The sequence below is a fragment of the Aulonocara sp. 'chitande type north' Nkhata Bay genome, linkage group LG13 (genome assembly GCF_057382095.1).
Source record: "Aulonocara sp. 'chitande type north' Nkhata Bay isolate Kocher_YH1m ecotype deep benthic linkage group LG13, A_spYH_male_GT1.1, whole genome shotgun sequence".
Lineage (NCBI taxonomy): Eukaryota > Metazoa > Chordata > Actinopteri > Cichliformes > Cichlidae > Aulonocara > Aulonocara sp. 'chitande type north' Nkhata Bay.
Window position 1 is genome coordinate 34,125,854 of NC_141356.1, and position 21,074 is coordinate 34,146,927.

Here is a 21,074-nt window from a genome sequence, read left to right on the forward strand (position 1 = left end):
TGAACAACAGCAAGTTTTAATCAAAGCCTGTGTGAACATATGCTTTACAGTTTACCACCATCGCTGCCCTTGGGAACGATGCAGCTCCTGATTCAGGATTTTTCTCAGTTGTATGTTCAGTTTCAGGAAAATACTGGGTCACAACTTTGTAATAGTGAAGTCACATATTCCTGTTAGGAGCCTGAGTCATTTTGGACCTCCAGTGCACATATTAAACAGATATGTAGGACTGCTTACTTCCATTTGTGCAGCATCTCTATGATTAGATCCCAGAGTGACACTAACAACTAGTTAATGTATTTATTACTTAATTAAGTTTAGTTTAGGTAGCATATACATGTCTGAGCTTTACAAAGGGTCTAATCACACAAGCCAAGGTGTGAAACTGGGTGTGGGTCACAATCAGCCAGAGTTTCGGGTGAGCTCATTGTGAAACCTGGCCCCACCCGATCATGTGATTTCCTGAGGTCAGAGGGCCCAGGATGTGAGTGGGCGTTAAGGCGTCTGGGAAGGATCTGGATTATAGATGGCAGACAGTTGGTGTCGTAAGCCCCGCCTCTGTTCAAAGATGGTCGCTCACAGTGGACATAGATGCTTCTTTCACTCCTCTTTCAAACCATCTGTCCTCTCTGTCCAAAATGTGAACATTGGCATCCTCGAAAGAGTGACCTTTATCCTTAAGATGCAGATGGACTGCTGAGTCTTGTCCTGTGGAGGTGGCTCTTCTGTGTTGTGTCATGCGCTTGTGAAGTGGCTGTTTGGTCTCTCCGATGTAGAGGTCTGGGCATTCCTGGCTGCACTGATGCTGCGACTGACTGAGGACCTTCACACACAAACAGCATCTACATGCAATGCATCTACCTCTGCATTAGTCTGACAGCGGTGAATGAGTCTGCTTTCACAAACAACAGCACAAATACATATACAGGAAATGCTGCATGCTGGTCACAACCAGAGCCGAAAATGGGTCCCACTCATGAGCTCTCTTCATTTTCTTTTAATTTATTCATTTATTTTAAATAAAACATGATTATTTATTGATGCATTCAAGAAGTTTACATTACATTATATGGCTTTAATAATATACCAAAGGTATACAGCTTTGATTTTGGTCATTTAGGCACAACAATCACAATTTAACATTTTATAAAAAAATGATGATAAGACTATCTGTGCTTTATCTGCAGGAAAGAAGATCTTTGATCATTGTAAACATACTTCCATCGTTGGAAAGAGACAGAAAGCTGCCGTTCGTGAGGAGGGGTCAAATTATGAGGCTGCTGTAAATAGCACAACATACTGGTTAATTAGCTCAACCACCTAGCAGTAACGCACGTTTTGCTCTTCAGAGTTCCTCCGATGATTTAGCAGTTAACACGTTCCCTTGCAAATCAAAATGTCGCAGGTTCAATTCCAGCTGAAGACAAAACTGCCTTGGAGGTTGTGTCAGGAAGGGCATCCAGCATAAAGCTGCCCAAATACACTGAAACTATGAAAGCGTCATCTTGACAAATGAACGTGACTGGATCTGTGTGGCGCTCTGCAGCTGGACAGCAGAACAGGGTCAAAGTGAGAGAAGGAAGAACACTCACACTCCCACAGCACACTTACACCTCGGCTCAGCTTGTTTGCACCTGCTCTTCAGTCTCTGCATTGTTCCACTATAACAAAGCTCTGCGCCACCTGCTCCTCCTCTGCTGGGCCAGCGTCCTCGTCTCCAGAACCGCCTGGATCTCCTTCCCGCTGCCTCTGGGTGTCTGCCGTACTGTCGGCTGGAGGCGAGGGCTGACACTCGGCGGGCTGCTGGTTCGTCACTGTCGCGTCACACTGTTGCGGGCTCGTGTGTGTGCCGTCGTCATGACTCAGCGCTGAAGCTTTTCCCACCACTGGCTTCCTGAGGCTTCTCTTCTTTGTTTCTGTGTTTGCTTTTCTTATTTGTTTCCTCCTGTCTTGGTTTGTGTTGTCCCCCTCTTTTCTTGTTGTCTCATGTTCATTTTCCTGCACTTGTCCCATCCACTCCACCAACCCTCTCAGCTCCTGCTCCTCCTCATCCACGGAGCTGAGAGAGGAAAGCTCTGACTTGACCGGACTCTCGTCTTGTGTCCCTGTGAAAATCAGCGTGTGTCAGTTAAGTGCTGGAGGCTGTTAGGGCACCCTTGGAGCAAATGACAAATTTTGTTGTATTCTGAGTGTGTGAGTGTGTGTTACCAGTGTCGTGCTGTGTTGGAGGCTGTGCTGTGGCTCCTGCTCTGAGTGTGATGTGGAGGGAAATGGCCTTGGGGCCACTGAGCTCATCATCCACTCTGCTTCTGTGGGTGTCGCTGCCGGTGTCCCCTGGAGCGCTTGCCCCTCCACTGTTCCTGCCTCTCCGACTGCCGTCCAAACTTTGCTGAGCTTTGCTGTCGTCGTTGGTAGTGAGCACAGGTGCAACAGCAGTGCAGGGATTCTCGCTGCAATCTGTCTTGGGCAGGTCAGCGGCACTCACAGCTTTAGTGCTGCTGCAGACTTTGTGGGGCTTGTCTGGAAGCAGGGGCCGGCCCCTGATGGCCAGGTCAGGGTAGGTCCTCTGCATCTCCATAATAGACGGGTCTACACTGCAGAGGTGGTAATGCTGAGGCTTAGGCTGGGGGGTTGTTACAAGCCTGGTGTCCAAGTACAGTACCTGGCAAACAGAACAGGTGATTTAGTATTGTATCATTGTAGTTTTACCTTACAGTATAAATAACATTTAGCTCACAGGCTGGCCTCTTAACGTTCACCACACTTTCGTTTATGCTCTTCTGACTGTCAGCAAGATGTCTGAAGCGCCTTCAGGGCTGAGGAGCTTCAGCTAAACGGACTGGTAAACGCCTTTCTGCTCTAGCTGAGCACTCAAAGCATTTTAAACAACTTTGTGCTTTCATTCCCACACATTCGCTGTGCTGCTTGTGTCTGAGATACTCACTCCTCTCTTCACTGCAGATGGCCCATTGCATCTGTTCATTTTCCAAAAATATGAAAGCAGACTTAAACCATCGATCTTACGGTTGTCTTTTTGGTTTTTCCTGCCTTTTCCCCAGGTCTGTTTCTTCCTCATCACTACACGCTGCTTTCTTATCTGGGTTAAAGGCTCCCCCTTCACGTGTTCAACACGGTTGATAGCTAAAAGCTTAGTTGATATAGATATCACATGGAGCCATTATTTTAAAAAGCGTCTGTTTTTTTAATATAACATGTGATTGGCATTTTAAAAGAAAAAATTGTTCATGCCACTGAAATATCTTACATACAGGCTTCCTTATTTTAGGCTTACAGTATTTTCTGCACTATAAGGCGCACTTAAAATCAACATCGGCCTTATGTATGAATCCTGGTTGTGCTTACTGACCTCGAACCGATGTTATCTGCTACACAGCGCTCAGCAATCTGTCAAAAAGATCTTAGTCAACTTTGCTAAGCTACGAAGCCGCACTGCTTGATGGACTGTCGCAGCATTACGACTACTGTAGTCAGGAGCAGAGATGGGCAGTTACTGTAATCTGATTACTTTTTTCAAGTAACGAGTAAAGTAAGGGATTACTATTGCAAAAACGGTAATTAGATTACCGTTACTTTCCCGTAGGAACGCTGCGTTACTGCGTTACTAAAACCGTGATTTTTCTGCGAGAACGTCTCATGACAGTGACGTAAGCGAGTGCGACGTCCGTGACAACAGCTGTGTGCAGATCAACAGTGCATCATATATCGAGTGCAGAGAGAGTATGAGCGTGCAGCGTTTAAAGCGTGGAAGTACTGACCTTACTTTGAGTTTGATTCCATAAAAAGTGACAAAAACATTAGCGTCCGCTGTGCGTGGGAAGAAAACTTCTTTTTACAGCGAAAAAACCCCTAAACTTCCAACAAGCACCGAGTAGCTACGACGTAATGGGAAACTCACAGAGAAACTCGCGGATTCTTCCACTGACCGCGGCACACCTGCACCAGGGTAAACCTCCGCCTACCCCACTCCTGCTTTACAGGTGAAAATAGAGCAACAGGACCGCTGAGTCTTTGACTTTATTTATTTTCTGCTGTGTTTTACTTGCATCTATTTGAAAGACTGAGTGTAAACACAAAAATATTTTATTTTATGTGCTGGAATGTGCAGAAAATAGCTTTAAATGTTAAACTAATTTCTTCCAGTCAGAGAATGTTGCATATAATTAAATGTTTGCTTGATGCATAAAGTTAAAAGATTAAAACTAATAAAACAAGTTTTAAAAAGAGACTTTTCCATTTGATTACATTTTGTATGATGGATTATGTAGAAAAAGTAGAATTGGGCTGAAAGATCTATCGCTTTATCACCTCTTCAGGTTGTAAATCATGTTTTTAAAAAGTAACTAAGTAATTAATTACCTTTGAAAATAAGTAATCAGTAAAGTAACGGGATTACTTTTGGGGGGAAGTAATCAGTAATTAGTTACTGATTACTTTTTTCAAGTAACTTGACCAACACTGGTCAGGAGCCTTGCGGAGTAATCTGGGTCTAAACTCCGTCTTCTTCAGGTCCCAAAGTCAAACGAACACTGTGGCATCACTGAGCATTGAAAACTGTCTAAATTCTTTCACCTTTAATAAAACGATCAGCGTTGCTGCTTTACCAGGTGTAACAATTAAGTTAACATCCAGGCGTCCATGAAAACAGGATTTATTACATTTAACAGAGTTGTCCTAAATGATTAAACATGCAACTATTTTGCTGGTAATACCTGAAATGAGTAAAGAAAATCAACAGCCTATTTATGCAAGATAATTCATAATTTTATTGGGGGGTTATATTGGTTGGGTCTGATTATTGGGGGGGGGGGGGGTCATAACCAACCTAACCCCCCTGGAAATTACGCCCCTGACTGAAGTTGGGCTAGCTGGTATATAATGATGTGCTATGGGATCGCTAGCAACACAGCTATGTTAGCATAGCATAAACAGTGAAGCTGCAGGATGAACGCTAACCTTTTTCCACTCGATAAAAGTTAACGTGAAGGCTCCTGATGGTTAGAGACAAATGCAATCGCATGGCAGGATGCTGTACACGGACCAAACTTCAGTCAGGAGAACAACTGAGATAATCCATCCACAATACGAGGTCAGTCATTAATGTACTGCAACAACATGGGAATAGAGCAGCTGCCAGAGGATTCAGCATTAATGAATCAATGGCACAGAAGTGGAGGAAGCAAGAAGAATGAGTTGAGTAATGTTTGACTTCTCTGATTTTGTTTCGCCTTATGTATGAAAACAGACCCGTTCATCGGCAGCGTGCCTTATAATCCATGCGCCTTCTGGTCTGAAAACTATGGTATTTGTAGAGGCCTCTAAACCTATTGCTCTACATACCACAGCAGTATGGTGGTCCAGTGTTCTTTCTTCATGTGTTAGACATCAGTCCAGCTGTTTCCCAGCTGTGTTCCAGCTTCGACATGTTGTATTCATGTAACATAAATAATGCTGCTGAGTTTACTGATGAAAACAGATTCAGTTTTATCTCAGGCTAAAGAACGAGTCTTTAAAGGAACTATCCGAGTTGCCTTGCCGTGCTGGAACACCACATTGCACTGCCAGAGGGTTTCCAGAGTAAGGTCAGGTTTAATAAGAGGGCTGAAGGGGCAGCAGACATGGGGAGCACAGTGGAGCAGTGATTAGCACTGATGTGTCACAACTAAAGGCTCCTGGTTCAGAGCTGTGTGCGGTACGTGTTTGTGGTTTGAAATGTGCCAGTACTGTGATGCAGGTGTGGGGGGATAGTTGGGTGTGGCTTCTAGTCTAAGGTGTCCACAGCATGAACACTGACACACGACTGCAGTGCTGCTGGAGTTGAGCAGAAAAACACAAAATGTAGAAACGCGATGGCGCTTAGAGCTCGACCTGAGGATGGCTGTGTGTAACTGCGTGGATCTAGCATGTTACACACAGGACGCTGCCTCGGCCTGAGACAGGCAGACTGCGATTTACCATCAGCTGCTGAAGATGGCCTTTCTGTTGGCAAGAAGGAATAGCTATTGAGGTCGCTGCCATTACAAGTAGCTTTTCCACACTTCGATCCTGTGGAGCTGCAGATATTCAATAAAGTCAAACAGGTGGAAGCAAGAAACTCAACTTTAGCTCCAGTTAATGTTTGTCAGACACACATTCGGCTATTTTTACTTGCCAGTATCATGAAAACCACCAGAGAAGGGTCGGTGCGTGTGCTGAACGCTGGGAGAAGCCTAATACTGAGACCCTGCCTCGGGTGAAGAATTCCTGACACTACTTATTTAAATGCTTGGCTGTGATGTGCATGAATGTGTCCCAGCACAAACAGTAACACCCGGCACCCTCAGCAAGCTTCATTCATAAACAGCAAACTGAGCTGATTCTAATGTAGTTTAGTTATTAAGCTTTGTCAGTCACTCTTATATCAAATATCGTGTGGGTGCTTATTTTAAACTGTTGGGACTTGTTTTAATGAATGCACACAGTATCGTGTGTCTTCAGTCGGTCTCTGTAAAGCACTCTGGGAAAAGCTGCAGGTTTCAGGAAGCAGCAGCTACCTCTTTTTTATCCTCCTCCGTCTTCTTTTCCTCCTCGTCCTCCGTTTGTTCCGTTGCCGTCCTGTTTTGCGTGCATTCAGTCAGTTTCACAGCTCGCTCTCGTCTCTGAAGAACATCGAGCCACTCCTGTAAAGTAAGACAATCACCGTCACGTGGCGGTCAAACCAAACCCATCTAGCGTGACCTCTGACCTGCCGTCTGTGTCACCTGCACATCCTCTCCCAACAGCCACTCCTGTGTCAGGCTGCAGCCTGATCTGTGCTGAGGGATTTCCCATGATGCTTTACTGATTTCTATTCTGCCCCCCTCTCGTACTGATTGCATGCTCGTTACCTCACAGCACAAAGCACTTTGCTGCTGTGTTTGAGTAAAAATCTGATTTAACTGAATTGAATAATGCTTCAACAATAATAATAATAATAAAAATTTATGTATTTTTTGTATACTTTGTTTTTCCTTTCTCTGATTTTGTCTCTACATTATTTCTTTGCTTACTTTTCTTTTAGAGCCACTTAGTGTAGGAATTCTGTATTAATTCCCAGGAGATCCTGAATTGTTTAAGGTGAGCAGGGGTCAGATGCAGCAAGGCAGCAACATTGGGGAATTCTGCACACATTCAATTCAGAATGGGCTCATATTTTCTCTTTATATGTTTCTATGTTCTATTAATAATAAAATCTGGCTTTATGAGGTTTGCAAATCACTGGATTCTGGTTTCATCTATATTCCACACAGCTACACAACCTTTTCACAATTGGGTTGTATTTGGCAGCATGGAGCCGTTTTCAGCAGTTGTTATTCTGGGATTCATGACTTTATTCAGAGCAAAGTATAAAACATGACACTTCCTCCTCACACTGCTGAATATTAGAATGGAAATGTGCCAAAGCTGAGCAACCATGAAAAGTTACAGTCATTTAGTATTTCATGGTGACACACTGAATATGCCACGGCTCCAAGGTTCCACCGTTTAAACTCACAGCTTCAAAAAGGGAGGAAATAAAAAAGGGGATAATTTATGGGGAATGATCAGAGGAGCAGGGTCCAGGAACCAGGTTTCACTCTCAGTGAGAGTTTGCTAACTGTGAGATGAGGAAGAGACAAAGAGTTAAGCTCAACTCTGCATCAGTTACTGTGGTACTCAACCTGCTGGCCGGCAGGTTTTCTTTAACAAATTCGGAGTTTCTCCCTGACTCCGCCTTCCTGCTGCAGCTGAACCAGCTGACGGACACCCCTGTTCACAGAATTCATGTGTTTACAAACGTTGAAATCTTAGTTAGATGTTAGTTATTTTTCTTTTTAACAAGTGCTTTTATAATCAATGAGCCATCAGTGTAAGCGCAGAGACAGCGCTCACATCAGGGATTTATTATAGTCTCTGTGAGTCTGTGCACAACTTGAACTTCAGTATCTTGCCCGAGGATGTTTCAGCAGGTGGACTGGAGGAGACAGGTTCGATTATCTACTCTACAAGCTGAGTACAGCTGCTCAGCCCTACTAACTTACCACAATCGATGTGATATACTGTAACGTAACTGATGAGACGATTACTAACATGAAACATGGTCATACCTGTGGTCTCAGTTGATCCTCCTGAAGTTCCAGGAAGTGGTTACATTCCACTCTGGCCAAGAGCAGCTCAAAACCAACGAGCATGGCTTTGTCTGCATTAACATCCTCACTGAGCCTGTACTCACTGAAATGCATCAAACAGAACAGAGACAAAGTGATGAGGAGAGCAGAACCACAGACGACTGAGGTGGCTGCAGCTGTGCGGGTAGAGTCTGCTAATCGGAAGGTTGATACCTGTCTGCCAATTATTCTTGGGCAAGATACTGCAGGTTGGGCTCTGATGCATCCATCACAGTGCAAATCTTAGATAGAAAGCACTTAGGTACAGATAGTGTGTAAAATCTGAACTCGGGTTTTTACTTGGTCTCAGGAACCTTTGTAAGAAAAGTGATCCTATGAAAGTCAAGTCAAAGAACCTCGGCTGACCAAGGCGTGTGCTGGAGGTCAATAAAATAAAATATATTTATAAAAAAATATCCATCCATTCGCTTCCGCTCATCCTTTTCAGGGTCGCGGGGCGCTGGAGCCTATCCCAGCTGTCATATAAAAATATATTAAAAAGAAAAAAATCAGACTGTCTCCAGCTGCCTGCTGTGTTTTGGAGTCATTTATTCTGAGAGGGACACATATGATATATGAACAAGCTGAGTGTCTTGACACATGAAAACATTCTTGGGGAATTTTTGGAAAGCTTTGTATACACGTTGTGTCACCAGGTGTCGCTTGTTACGTGTCCACGTGTGGAATTAAAGTGGTAAATGAGCTGGACTTTTCTATTCTGAGCACTCAAACTGCTCTCTACTACAAGCCTCACTCGGTCACACATTCAGACCTGAGCACCAGTGGAATATTCACACACACACAGCTTTGGGATCGCGTCCATTTAACCCGCTCTACCTCCTGAGTCACAGCCACCCTAAGGAGTCTACGTTTGTCCTGACAAAGAGCTGTGCAAGGCTGCGACCTTGTGGATTAATGTCTACAGTTGGTGCGTCACTCTTGCGCTGGTTCTTACCATTGTTTGGGGTCTGTATGAGGCACATAACCAATGGAGGCCAGGACAGACTGTATGGTGGAATTGCTGAAAACTGGCTCAAGACAGTAAACAAATGGAGCCGTAAATGTCTGAAAGAGAAAGAAAACACAAACACGGTTCATCTGTTAGTACACAGGCTCAGTGATCACTTCCGTTTGGCCTGACACAGCTGTGAGCAGAAAAAAGATAAGCGTCACTGGGCTGTTGTGTGTCCACTCACTGCTACACAAGCAGATGTTGTGACACGGTGTGGTTCAGCTGAATGACATCTGCAGTCACAGTGTAACATGTCAAACGAGTATCAAGTGTACTCCTGTACAGAGCCGCTGTGCGGGAAACGCGGCGCGTCTTCTGACCTTTAGTGTCCTGATTTCCTTCTTCCATGGCTGCAGGAACAGGTTGACGCACAGAGTTTCCAGCACTTCTGAGGCTCTGATGAAGGCGGACAGGTGTTTCCTGAAGTCGCTCTGAGCCTCACAGCGCTCAGTCACAGCCTGGTAAAAGGGGAACATTGTGAAAGTCCCGCCGGTCTCCGCCTCGCTCAGTAGATACTGAGCCGCCCTCTTCTGCAGCTGGGGGTCGCGGCACGGCCCGACCTCTGCCCGCTCCTCCAGGTAACACTTGACATAGTCCGCGTACACGTCCCCGCGGGAAGGAGCCGGCCCTCCTGCTCCGGTACCGTCCTTCATGACCACCACAGCGACGAGCCCCACCACCTCGGACTAACGAGGAAGTGTGGCAGTCCGACAGCACGACGAGGAAGTGAAAGCGACAGCGGCTCCTCCTCACGCCGTGTGCGGCACAGAGCGGCAGACTGGGAGCCACCGTGCCCGCCGACTACTGTCTCACACTACAGCTTCCCCGGGGCCAGGAACCACGCGGTTTGGACTGCTGCTTCTCACTGATACAAGGACGTGTTCGGTGTCGGGAGTGCTGAAGTAACGGTCAACTCATTTTCTTTATGACAAATTCATATTTCGAGCTTTTCAAACTACATCGCAAAACGTACCGGTGTGTTCTGATGTTTCCCAAATCTCAAGAAAGGCTGTTTTATTTTGAAAATAATCACCCGGATGTGATCATTTTCGTTTCCGGGATAACTGTGTGTCGCACTCGTGTTGGTGGTAAGGCTGTTTCCCCGTGCCTGTAAAAGCCACGCGTGAGAAACCGCGTGGTGACGGGGTTGTGTTTTAATGCCGTCCAGCTGATACAAGCCGGACATCCACGCGAACAGGAGCGCCCTCCACTACTTTGATCGTGAGTCACGTTTTTGCAGGAGCCGTTTAGACTTTTGTTTGGTCCGCTACGCTTGAGTCTGTGCCTCTTTCATACGTGGGTGCTTAAAAACACGCGAGTGGCCGTACAGCTGTGCCCACACTCACAGCTCTTGTTTTCTAGCCGTCCCTGCCTGATGAATGTCGCTGTCACAGAGTCGCTTCTGATCACCTGGATGTGCTGAAGAAATCATAGAGATGAGATGAACAGGAGTTCCTTCTGGGATGCTTGAAGATGGTGAAGGAAAGAAACAATAAGAGCCAGGCCACCGTCTGTCCCAGAGCTTTTGTTTGCTGCTGAGTGAAAAATCTGATTTCTGCTGCAAACTGTGTAGAAAATTGTCCAAATAAAGAAATTGGAGAAATGATGCTCCTAACAGAAAGCAATGAATAACACCGGTGTTATTAGTGGCGCAGTGAGGGGCTGAGCGGGCTTGGAAAAACAATAACATGAAGACTTTGAAGTTCGGTGCAAATGTGATGTATCATAGTTTAATACGAGGCTAGTAAAGGCGCCGTGGGGACATAGTGGTTGTAAGTTGTCACAGGAAGCTGGACACAGTGCTTTTCTGTTGTAAAAGGTGAGTGTAAAATGACGCTGTGGTTACCATGGTTACTAAAGCTGAGGGTGTGTCCTGCAGCAGGCGCGGAGAAGGCATGAAGGGCCACGGCGGCGGGTGGCAGGACGGTCGCCTCAGACAAAGAGTTGAGCAGGTACGTGTCTCTCCTCAGTCACCAGTGCGACCAAGACCAGTACAAAGTAATCAGATTACATGTTACTGAAACCAATGATGTCATCATTTGTGTTGCATGAGTTCTTTGAGCATCTGCTGTGTGTGTGTGTGTGTGAGAGACCCTGGCACTGCTTCACACTGTGTGGCCATCATCGAGCTGTCAAAACTATTGATGTTCCATAAATATAATGCCAGCGAGTGGATTTCATGATGTTTCCTGGTGATTTTCCTTGTGTCCACCACTTTGGTTACATGAATGTTGAACTGTGTTTTCAGTATCTGGGCTCCAGCAGCAGTGAATATGTGGATCTGTCAGCCATGGCCCTGGACCTTCAGAAACTGTACAGGCGAGTCATCTGTCCTGGCTCAAATAAGACACTCGAGCTTGTTCCACAAAGCTGAGATCTGCACGGCTGGTTCCAGTGAAGATATGTGGTGGTGTAAAAGCCCTGCATGTTGACTCTTCTTTGTCTGTGTTAAATCGGCTCTATTTTAATGCTTGAGTGGCTGACATGGTTTTAATGCATCACACTGCAGACCTGCATCTGTGAGGTTGGCTAATATCTGAAATTTATGAGCACATTTTCACAGACACTGATAACAGTGACACATACGGTCACTGGACTTGTCAGTTCGACAAATCTGGTCCTTAGTGGGTCTTAGAGTGGGGTCAGTGCTCATAAGGAGCTTGTTGGAGTTCCTTCAGCAGCAATAAGCTGAAGTAAAGGTGTTCTCCATCATTCTGTCATCATTGTGGATGAAGTTCTGTTCTCTGAGGTTTGCAGGCATGTGTTTGAAATGACCCTGTAACCTGTGTCAGACCGATGGGCAGCAGATCATTGCTGATGTCCTTCCACCTTGGCATTGTGTTAACACACACCTGAGTGCTGCTGTGTTCACACTGATCAGCTCATCAGCACCTGGCTGCTGCTGACCTCCCTCGTCCCTGTCAGAGTGTTACGCCGTGCTTTTTTCCTATTCGCTGCATCGGGCTTCATTTTTGTTAAAAAGAAATATGACATGTGGTTCTTTATTTCATTTTCAGACTTGGTAAAGACCAGATTGTTTTTTGTTTTTATCATGGCCTGAAAACCTTACTACTGAAAGGGGTTGTACCTCCTCTTCCACACCACTGAGCTCACTGAGGAGAGCAGAACAAGGTGTACAAAGACTCTGGAAACTCCGTCTTTGGGTTGAGAAAATCAGTGAAGAAACATCTGATCATTAGTCCATTGTTTATTGTCACAGAAAGCGTGAATCAGTTGTCTTTCCTGTGTCTGGTAGTCCGTTATATTAATTAGCTTCACCACTTTTTAATTACATTCCTTTTACATGCATGAGGTGAAGGACGGCTGGGATAGAATTGAAAATGCACATAAATCTGAGTCCGTGTCGGCCTTAGGTGCTTCCACCGCTTTGGTCCTGGTGACATGAAGTTATTGTGTCTTTAGGATGGACTATGGCAGAAGAAACAAGACGGCGTTCAGGATCCAGGTAGAGAAAGGTAAGAGAGCACGGTCTGTGTGGTTCTGCTGTTTGGACACATCTCGATTGATATTGAACAAGAAGGATGAATGATTCCACTGTAGCAGCAGGCTGGTTAAGGATGATCATGTTGAACCTTTTTAATGAAAAACAGGCAGGATCATTCAGGTTTTCCATCACAGGAAGTCTTGTCGTGCAGCGATATGACAAAAGCCCAGATGACCTCTGCAGCTTGTGTGTGTCTGTTACAGCCTAATGATTGTGCACTCAGTTTGACATGTATGGCTTTTCTAGTGTATGAAGCAGTCATTAAGGATTCTGGGCTGAATGAGCTGGAGAGCAAACACCTGGCTAAGAGAGCCAAGCACAGCCACCGTGACACTGGGTGAGGCCCTCTGCTTGTTGTGTCCTCTGCTGTTCTTCTGCTCTTTAAATGTGTAATTGATGTGCTCTAAATCTGTGTTTACAGTGACGAGAGTGGTAGCAGCAGCTCAGAGGAGGCTTCTGACAGTAATGAGAACATTGTAAGCACTAATTAGTGATGCGTGCGTGTGTGTGTGTGTGTGTGTGGATGCTCAGTCATCCAGGTAAGGAAATCCCAAAAAGTTGATTCTTTTCTCTGAACAGAATTTTAACCGACTTTAGCAAGGACTGCCTAAAGCTAGCACATGTGCACGAGCAAACAGCACGACTGATGGCTGCACCTGAGATTCAGATGCAGACAAAGCAGGATTACTCCTAAAAGTCTGCAAATGCAATCTTCATTTAAGGCTTCCCAGCAACAAAAATGCCCCAGAACCAGCTGCTCAGTGAACGGGTGAGACAGATTTGACATGCTAAAATTAAAAGAGATCCGACAGAGATCTTCTCGATGAGAGTAGCAAAAAGTGGAGAAAAACATCCTCGCAAAAGCTGCGAAAACTTTGTTGTGACGCCGAGGCAAAGCAGAGCTGCTGCGGACAAAAGCTTCAACTTGTCCCAGCAATGCAAAGCACCCAGCATCCAACATCTGCATGGAGGAAAGGAAGGCACTCGCATCCCTTAGTAATGACAACAACAGTATCATGCATCCTGTCAAGCGTAGGTGCACCAACCAGAAAGACTATCATGAGAAATACTTATGAGCCCCTGAAAGAAGACCCAGGAAGTGGATAGACTGAAGCAGTTAGAACAAGACGATGCTGTTGACCGCAAGCTGCACCAAGGCTGAATGGTTTACCAAAGACACATTAACAGGGTGCACCTTTAAGACCGACTGTAACTCTGTCACCTATAACATCTCAAAGTTTCTGGCTTCGATCCTCAACCTGCTGCAGCTCTGAACACCACATCCAGAACACCCTGGATTTTATTGAGATGTCATTATGGAGGCAGAGGAAACAATAGTTCGATGGTCAGTGGTCATGATTTACATGTTAATGATGAAGAAGTTGAGCTCACAGCCTGTTGTTAGTCACCGTGCGAATGTTCAGCTGAGACTGAAGACGTCACCTGATGAGTGACGAAAACATCCAGATGAACAGAATCAACTTCTTGGGGCAGCGTGCGTGCGCGTGTGTGCGCGTGCGCGTGTGTGTGCGTGCGTGTGTGGTTTAGCACTAATTTGCTAATGACCTTTTTCTCCCTGTCACAGCCCACAAACCAAATGAACAGCTCTCTGTCGTCTCTGTACCGGAAAGGGAACGCTGCTACCAGCAGTCCTCGCAGCACAGCCACTGCTCCGCCTTCGGCTTCAGTGACCCTGGTCTCCAAAGGAGGCTGGTTTATTGATAGAGCTCCCGAGAAGAGCAGCACCATCATCGACCTTTGTGACGACCCGACCAAACAACCAGTAAATGTCTGTAACTAACATGTCTGCACAGATGAACCCTAGTAAGCGTCGTGTGATAATCATTAAGATGTGATGTGGTTGTGCTCTTTGGTGCTTGGAATTGCATCACAGTCAGTATTGGAAGTTGTTTGGCTTCAATAAGAAAAGTGCTGGTTGTGCCTGTCAGCTTTCTCTGCATGATTTCAGTCCCTCACATCACTGTGGAGGAGTTTTGAACCACTCCGCTTCAGTCCATGGCAAATGGACTGATTCTTATGTAGCGCTTTACTCTCCCGGAGTACTCAAAGCGCTCTATACAACACGCCACATTCAAGCACTTCTAAACACAAGTGCAACTAATAAACATTCACACACATTCACACTCCGATGGACGCATCGGAGAGCAATTTGGGGTTAATATTTTGCCCAAAGGTATTTGGCATGCAGACTGGGGAAGCCAGGAATCGAACCACCAACCTTCCAGTCAGTAGCTGATCTGCTCTGCCACAGCCACCCCCGGTCCATGGATGTTTGCAGGCAGCAAACTATCATTTATGCACATTTCTCTTAAGGTCCCGCCACAGCATTTCAATCAGGCTGAGGTCCAGCTCCGACTGGGTTCATCCCCGGCTCCCCAGTCTGGAAGTGTTCTTGGTCCTCACTAGGGCTGCCACAAACGATTATTTTGATAGTCGACTAGTCACCGATTATTTATGCGATTAGTCGACTAATCAGATCATCATCCATTGGCCGTAAAACTACAGCTTATTGCACCAGCAGCATCTGGTCTTATATAACTATCATTAGCTTACAGCTTTAAGTGTTTAAGGTCTGTGCTAACTAAAAATAAAGACGAGATGATAGTTTATTAAATTTTAATGAAATTTGCAGATTGTTTCGGTGAAGTTTAATAAACTCCTTGCTATCTAAAATATAACAGGACACCGGAGTAAATTCTCCAGCATCTCACACTTCTGATAATCAGCTGTCTGCTTGACGTTTATTCAGCTGTGTAAAAACTATAACTTTAATCTCAGACAAACTGATTTACTCAGGAACAAATAAAATACTAAAAAAAAAAAAGCCAAACAATAACATTTTTAAGTTATCTAAGTGACTTATATATATATTTAACCTGAGTAGCGAAAGACGGCGGTGGGTTTGAAAACGATTTGCGGGGAGTCCGGTGTTCTCACGGCGCTAGTGAGCCTAGCCCCCGGCTAGCTAACGAGCTAGTGGGTAACAGACGTCTCCGAAAACGTCGGAGCGCTTTTGAAAATATGTGGTGTCCTGATAAACTGAGCAGATATTTGAGGTTTACACAGCTACATTCTCGCCTGAAAATATGTTAATCGTTTATTCTGTGACCCAGAAAGAATAATAAGAGTAACATTAAAACTAACTAGCTGCCGCCATTGTTGGAAACTGCGCTGGGCCGCGCTATGAATTCTGGGACACAGCTGCTTCTTCTTCGGGGTTTAACGGTAGCTGACATCCTTGTACATGCAATGCTGCCATCTTCTGTTCCAGTCCGTTATTACACTCTTAAATCCTGCTATTATTCCTGCGTCTTTTGTGATCTTACAAAGCTTCAAACGACGCGTCGACTATTAAATCAGTCGTCGACGATTTTGATAGTCGACGTAATCGTGACTAGTCGACAAATCGTGGCAGCCCTAGTCCTCACTGAATTCTCAGTTGCACCAGTGCATTCACTGAAATGGGAATGTTATATTGAAGTGCTTAAGTATAGAAAAGGTATGTGAATGAGGATCATACTAGAAAGTGCTTTGAGTTCTCAAATGGAGTAAAAAAGTATTACTTGGATACCATTTATCAAGGTGTGGCAGCTCTGCCATTGTACTCTGTGCTGATATGCTGTGTTTGCCGCTCTTTGTTGTCCTCTGCCCAAAGGACGTTGGGCCTGATTTACTCACATTCACGTGGAATTGTTCTTACCCTGCGCAAAAAATGAGTTTGCATGCAAAATCACTGCTGCATGTATGAAAGGTGATTCTGGCCTATTTTGTTCTCACCATCACGTGTGAGTGAATCAGAATTGCACAAGGCCATTAGTTCTAAACAGTCTCATACAGTTCGCGGGCACTAGCTCCAATTTTCCTCTTGAAGGAAACGCGTTTACCTCCAAGTGAAGCGGAGAAAGCAGTGGCCAAGGCAAGAAATGAGGAAAAAATTAATAATAGTGTCTGAGGTCCAAGGACGAAGCAACAGGTCTCCACAGGAGTGAAGACCGTTTGGATATGGAAATGGATAAATACATACATGATATCATAGTGACACTGAGACGGTCACTGTGGCTCAAAAGTGAAGTGTGCAATCAAAGGTGGTGAGAAAATGGGTCACGGACAAGAAGCTGTTGAACGGCACTGCTTCTTTTATAGTGCTTTTGTCTCTACCTGACCACTTTAGACAACATGCCTCCTTCACCTTTTTCTTTCTGTATGGAAGTACAGTCATACTCCATCAGAGAGCAATTTGGCACTGGTGTGGAACTTACAGACTGGGAGCAGCCAGAATCACTAACCTTCCTTCGGTTGTTTACATATTTGTCCCACTTGAAGGTTTCAATCACCAAATAAATGTTAATATCAAAGATAACCTGAGTTACACATTTGAAATGTTTGTTTCATCCATTGAGGGAAAGACGTTATCCAGACCTACCTGGCCATGTGTGGGAAAGTAATTGCCCCTAAAACTAACCCTTGGCTGCAAGAACTGCCATCAAGCACTGGCAGTGAGTCTTTTACATCTCTGTGGTGAAGCTTTGCCCCACTTTGACCCAAGTTCAGCCACACTGGAGCACTGTCCATGCCAAAGCATCTCAATCAGATTTAGGCCCGACTTTGTTCGTTGCTTCTTTGAGCCAGTCAGAGGTGCACTTGATGCCGTGTGTTGGGTTATTTTCCTGCTGCGTAACCCGAGTGCTCTTGTCGGGTCATAAACTGATGGCCTGACATTCTCCTTCAAGATTTTCTGGTAGAGAGACAAATCTATGGACTATCCAGGCTTGAAGCAGCACCACTGTGTCTGACTGCTGGTATGAAATGCTGTGTTAGTTTGCTCTCATATGTAACGTGACTCAAGCTTCCAGTCTTTGTGTTGTTTTGGTCAGCAATGGTTTTCACCTTCAGCTCTCCACAGTTTTCTTCCCCTTGTTTCCTGGTTTTCTGGAGTCCCAGCCTTAGAAACGGCTCGGTATCCATCCTTTCCAGACACGGCAGTGTTTTGTCTTCCAGCAGGTTCTTTAGATCATAATGACGTGTTCCTTTTTTTAGCTCTTTTAGTTTACTTCATTTTCTCAAATAAAGGACTTGATAAGAAATCACCTAACATGTAGCTGATTTCTTGAGCATGTCTGACAGTAAGCCTGCGTGTGGCGAAGCTGAACTGTGGTTGGACGCAGCGTTTCATGAGGGGGGCAATTACTTCCTCACACAGGCCACGGTAGACTTGGCTAGCTTTTCCCCATTAATAGATGAAGTCCACAGTTGTGTCATATTAACATTTGATGACATGAAACATGTAACTGTGACACATATGCAAAAAGAGACGGTATTGTGATCAGTATTTATGTCCTGTGTTCACGTTACATGGCCTCCTCGCCTGTCACAAACAGACTGACGTGTCCATTCTGGAGGGGGACAGGTCTCACAAGAAGTCCAAAAAAAGGAGAAAGACTGCTGAAAGAAGTCCTGAAACCACAGAGACACACACGCTCAACAAGAAAGGTACCGCTTTGTGTAGTTTGTCAGTGCGATCATACAGCTACTGCAGTGCTTCCTGTGCATTAGATGGAGCGATTGTAAAGAGAGGCATCCACAGGCGGGAATAATTTGCTGTGCTGTTCAGAGATGCATTATGGGTAATCGCCGTGCCTCACTGAGCATGCACCTCGTGCAGTGGGTGGGAGCTAAGGTACGTCTCAGACGATATCTGGCTCCACTTTAAAAGGGTTCAGCTCCACCCCCCACAACATTTTCAGCCTTGCAGAAAAACTTGCATGCAAACATTTTTGAGCCCTTATTTCTAATTCTATAAATAAGGCATGTGTTTCACTTCAGTTCCAATACGTCTGTTAGTATAAGACTTCACTGCAGTGGTTGTCAGCGTCTGTTTCTTTGCAGTCATTTTCTCTATGAATGATTCTTTAGCAAAGTCGCCCGAGCTGCACTACCCCACTTTGAAGTTTGAAGATGTTGGAGGAAATGAAGAGACGTTAGTGGTTAGTACCGTCGTCCTTGCTGCCTTGTCTGTAGCTACATTAGCTTCTTTGATTAAAGTGCATTGCTGTAACACAGCACGGCGTAAATGAAGAATGTGTTGACTGCACATGAAATTGTCCAGCTGGTGTTCACTCATTTCTATAAAAAACATTGCTGCAGGAAGTGTGTAAGCTGCTCATACACATGCGACACCCAGAGGTGTACCAGCAGCTGGGAATGGTTCCTCCGAGGGGCTTTCTGCTGCATGGACCACCTGGTTGTGGAAAGACCCTGCTGGCCCAGGCTGTGGCTGGGGTGAGTGCTGGACAATTCATATATAGAGATGCACCTCGGCATCCTTTCAGCCTGGTTTCATCACGTTTTGGCAACAAAGTGCTGCTACTTCTCTAACAGGGTCTGAGTATGGGTGACGTCCATGAAGGTGTTGTGCACTTAAATAAGCTGTGATTGTGTGTTTCAGGAGATGCACCTGCCCATGTTGAAGGTTTCTGCTCCAGAGCTGGTGTCCGGAGTGTCCGGGGAGTCTGAACAGAAGCTCAGGGAGCTGTTTGACCTCGCTGTGGTTAATACTGCTTTTTTTCCACTTTTACTTCCAATCGTTCCAGAAGTGTCCGGCTCGCTCCTGAGCCCGCACCTTATTTTAGCAGCGTGCTGGTGATTGACAGGCAGTCGAACGCAGCTGATCCTCAAAGCCGCAGCAACGCTCTAAGTTTAGATGGTTTGATGGAGCTGCAGGCTCACGGGTGCAGACGTGTTATGGTGTCAGAGAAAGTCCTCTTTGAATGTGGTTAAAAACTTGTATAGAGATCAAGGCGGTGCATGAATAAGCATGAGACCTGTGGCGTGACTGTAACAATGTAAAGCGAATGTAGTTTCTCTTCCTCCCTTGCAGAGTTCAGCTCCGTGTATCCTCTTCATAGATGAGATAGATGCCATCACCCCTAAAAGAGAGGTGGCCTCTAAAGATATGGAGAGGAGGATTGTAGCCCAGCTGCTAACCTGCATGGATGGTATGACATGCAATTCTCTTGTGGAAATACAAGCAGACTCACAAACATAAGCACTTATCAGGCTCGTCGCACCGGAACGCTCGTGTTCATTAACACCACACCTCGGCTTTCGCCAGCGCCGTCACGTTTTTTTGCACTCTGCCTGACAGATCTGAATAGTCTGGCAGTTCCGGCTCAGCTCCTGGTCGTCGGTGCCACCAACAGACCAGACTCCCTGGACCCCGCCCTCCGCAGAGCCGGCCGCTTCGACAGAGAGATCTGCATGGGTATCCCAGATGAAGCGGCACGTCTCAGGTCAGCTACACACAACTAGACGGACAAATTGGTGTTTCAGTTGTGCTTCGTGTCAACATTTCACGTTTACCTTTTGTACTTTCTTGACTGGTAGCCAAAGGCCATCAGGGCGGGAATGGGTGAGAAATTAAAGGAACAGCACCTTCCCTACTCGAGGTTCTCTCTGTTATTGGGAAACACTTGGGTCACTTTGGGTTCCAAGTAAAAGAAAATAGAGGTGACAGAGGCAGTGTCAGGGATCTAACAGTGACGTGAGCACATCACAGGCAGCCTGATCGATATTAGCTAACAACAGAGCAGGAATGTGAAGCAAGGTTTCCTTAATACGCTGCGTATGCTGACCTGTATCGTCCTGAAAAAACAGGGAAGCATACGTGCGACCTCTGTGGAAAGCAGAGCAGAACTGAATCACACCACGAACTCCAGTTCTGTGGCAGAAAGATGAGGTGATACTGAAGGAAGGGGTCGTGATTTGAATAACATGTCCATCACAGATGGCGATGAGATGCTCAGAGGATGCTGAGACCTAAAGCAAAGTGTTGGGCAGGTGGACGATCAGCACCGTGCCCGTTTGTGGAGCAGGGATTGTTGACACTTTTGGGTATTTACCACAGCAGTCTCTCGCTCGGCTCACGAGTACACAGTTTGAACGTGTTTGTTACTCTCCCAGGATCTTGAGGACGTTATGTCGAAAGCTGAAGCTGCCAGAGGACTTTGATTACCAGCAGCTGGCCCGACTCACCCCAGGCTACGTGGGTGCTGACCTCATGGCTTTGTGCCGCGAAGCTGCCATGAGTGCTGTAAACAGGGTGCTGCTGGAAACGAGGGGGCCTCCGCACAGCCAAAGCCAGACATCTGCTAAAGAACCGTTAGCTTTGACAGACGTCACGTCAGAACAACAACAAGCGACCGACGCCAACCCCGTGCCTCAGGAGGAGCCGGGACAGAATCATCAGCAGGTACGAGGAGCTCCGGGACGGTCTCAAACGTTACTCAGCACGATGATCGTTCTTAAATAATGAGGACTACAGACTTGCTGCTTATTTGTTTTTCTTATGAGCTCT

At 45.7% G+C, this 21,074-nt stretch overlaps 2 protein-coding genes across 8 annotated transcripts in view; one reads left to right on the forward strand and one right to left on the reverse strand.

The window, feature by feature from the left end:
- On the reverse strand, positions 1–10,247 carry LOC147316572 (uncharacterized). Its single transcript, XM_086260140.1, has 6 exons — positions 9,516–10,247; positions 9,139–9,248; positions 8,124–8,247; positions 6,552–6,677; positions 2,209–2,662; positions 1–2,105 (listed from the first exon to the last, which is right to left on the reverse strand). The coding sequence occupies exons 1-6, from the start codon at positions 9,846–9,848 to the stop codon at positions 1,642–1,644; spliced, it is 1,611 nt and encodes a 536-aa protein (XP_086116266.1). The 5' UTR covers positions 9,849–10,247; the 3' UTR covers positions 1–1,641.
- nvl (nuclear VCP like) overlaps positions 9,574–21,074 on the forward strand; it is a 21,013-nt gene continuing 9,512 nt past the window's right edge. The window contains exons 1-14 of one of the 7 annotated variants that reach the window (XM_086260135.1): positions 9,574–10,097; positions 11,075–11,147; positions 11,444–11,514; positions 12,619–12,671; positions 12,947–13,037; positions 13,122–13,176; positions 14,286–14,483; positions 18,076–18,211; positions 18,635–18,705; positions 18,866–19,000; positions 19,167–19,268; positions 19,599–19,716; positions 19,866–20,010; positions 20,681–20,969. In XM_086260135.1, coding sequence (XP_086116261.1) covers positions 11,091–11,147; positions 11,444–11,514; positions 12,619–12,671; positions 12,947–13,037; positions 13,122–13,176; positions 14,286–14,483; positions 18,076–18,211; positions 18,635–18,705; positions 18,866–19,000; positions 19,167–19,268; positions 19,599–19,716; positions 19,866–20,010; positions 20,681–20,969 — 1,521 coding nt within the window. In that variant the 5' untranslated portion in view covers positions 9,574–10,097; positions 11,075–11,090. Of the gene's footprint in view, positions 10,098–10,131; positions 10,417–10,557; positions 11,148–11,443; positions 11,515–12,618; positions 12,672–12,946; positions 13,038–13,121; positions 13,177–14,285; positions 14,490–18,075; positions 18,212–18,634; positions 18,706–18,865; positions 19,001–19,166; positions 19,269–19,598; positions 19,717–19,865; positions 20,011–20,680; positions 20,970–21,074 lie in introns of those variants that run through there. The other 6 variants (XM_086260136.1, XM_086260132.1, XM_086260133.1 and 3 more) reach the window with 6 other exon arrangements.

Bases quoted from the DNA above. Each gene is read 5' to 3' on its own strand.
- LOC147316572 (XM_086260140.1), bottom strand. From the start codon at position 9,848: ATGAAGGACGGTACCGGAGCAGGAGGGCCGGCTCCTTCCCGCGGGGAC. The intron at 9,249-9,515 runs GTCAGAAGACGC...TTTCTCTTTCAG, and splicing joins AGGAAATCAGGACACTAAAG to ACATTTACGGCTCCATTTGT. The intron at 2,106-2,208 runs GTAACACACACT...TGATTTTCACAG, and splicing joins TCCAACACAGCACGACACTG to GGACACAAGACGAGAGTCCG.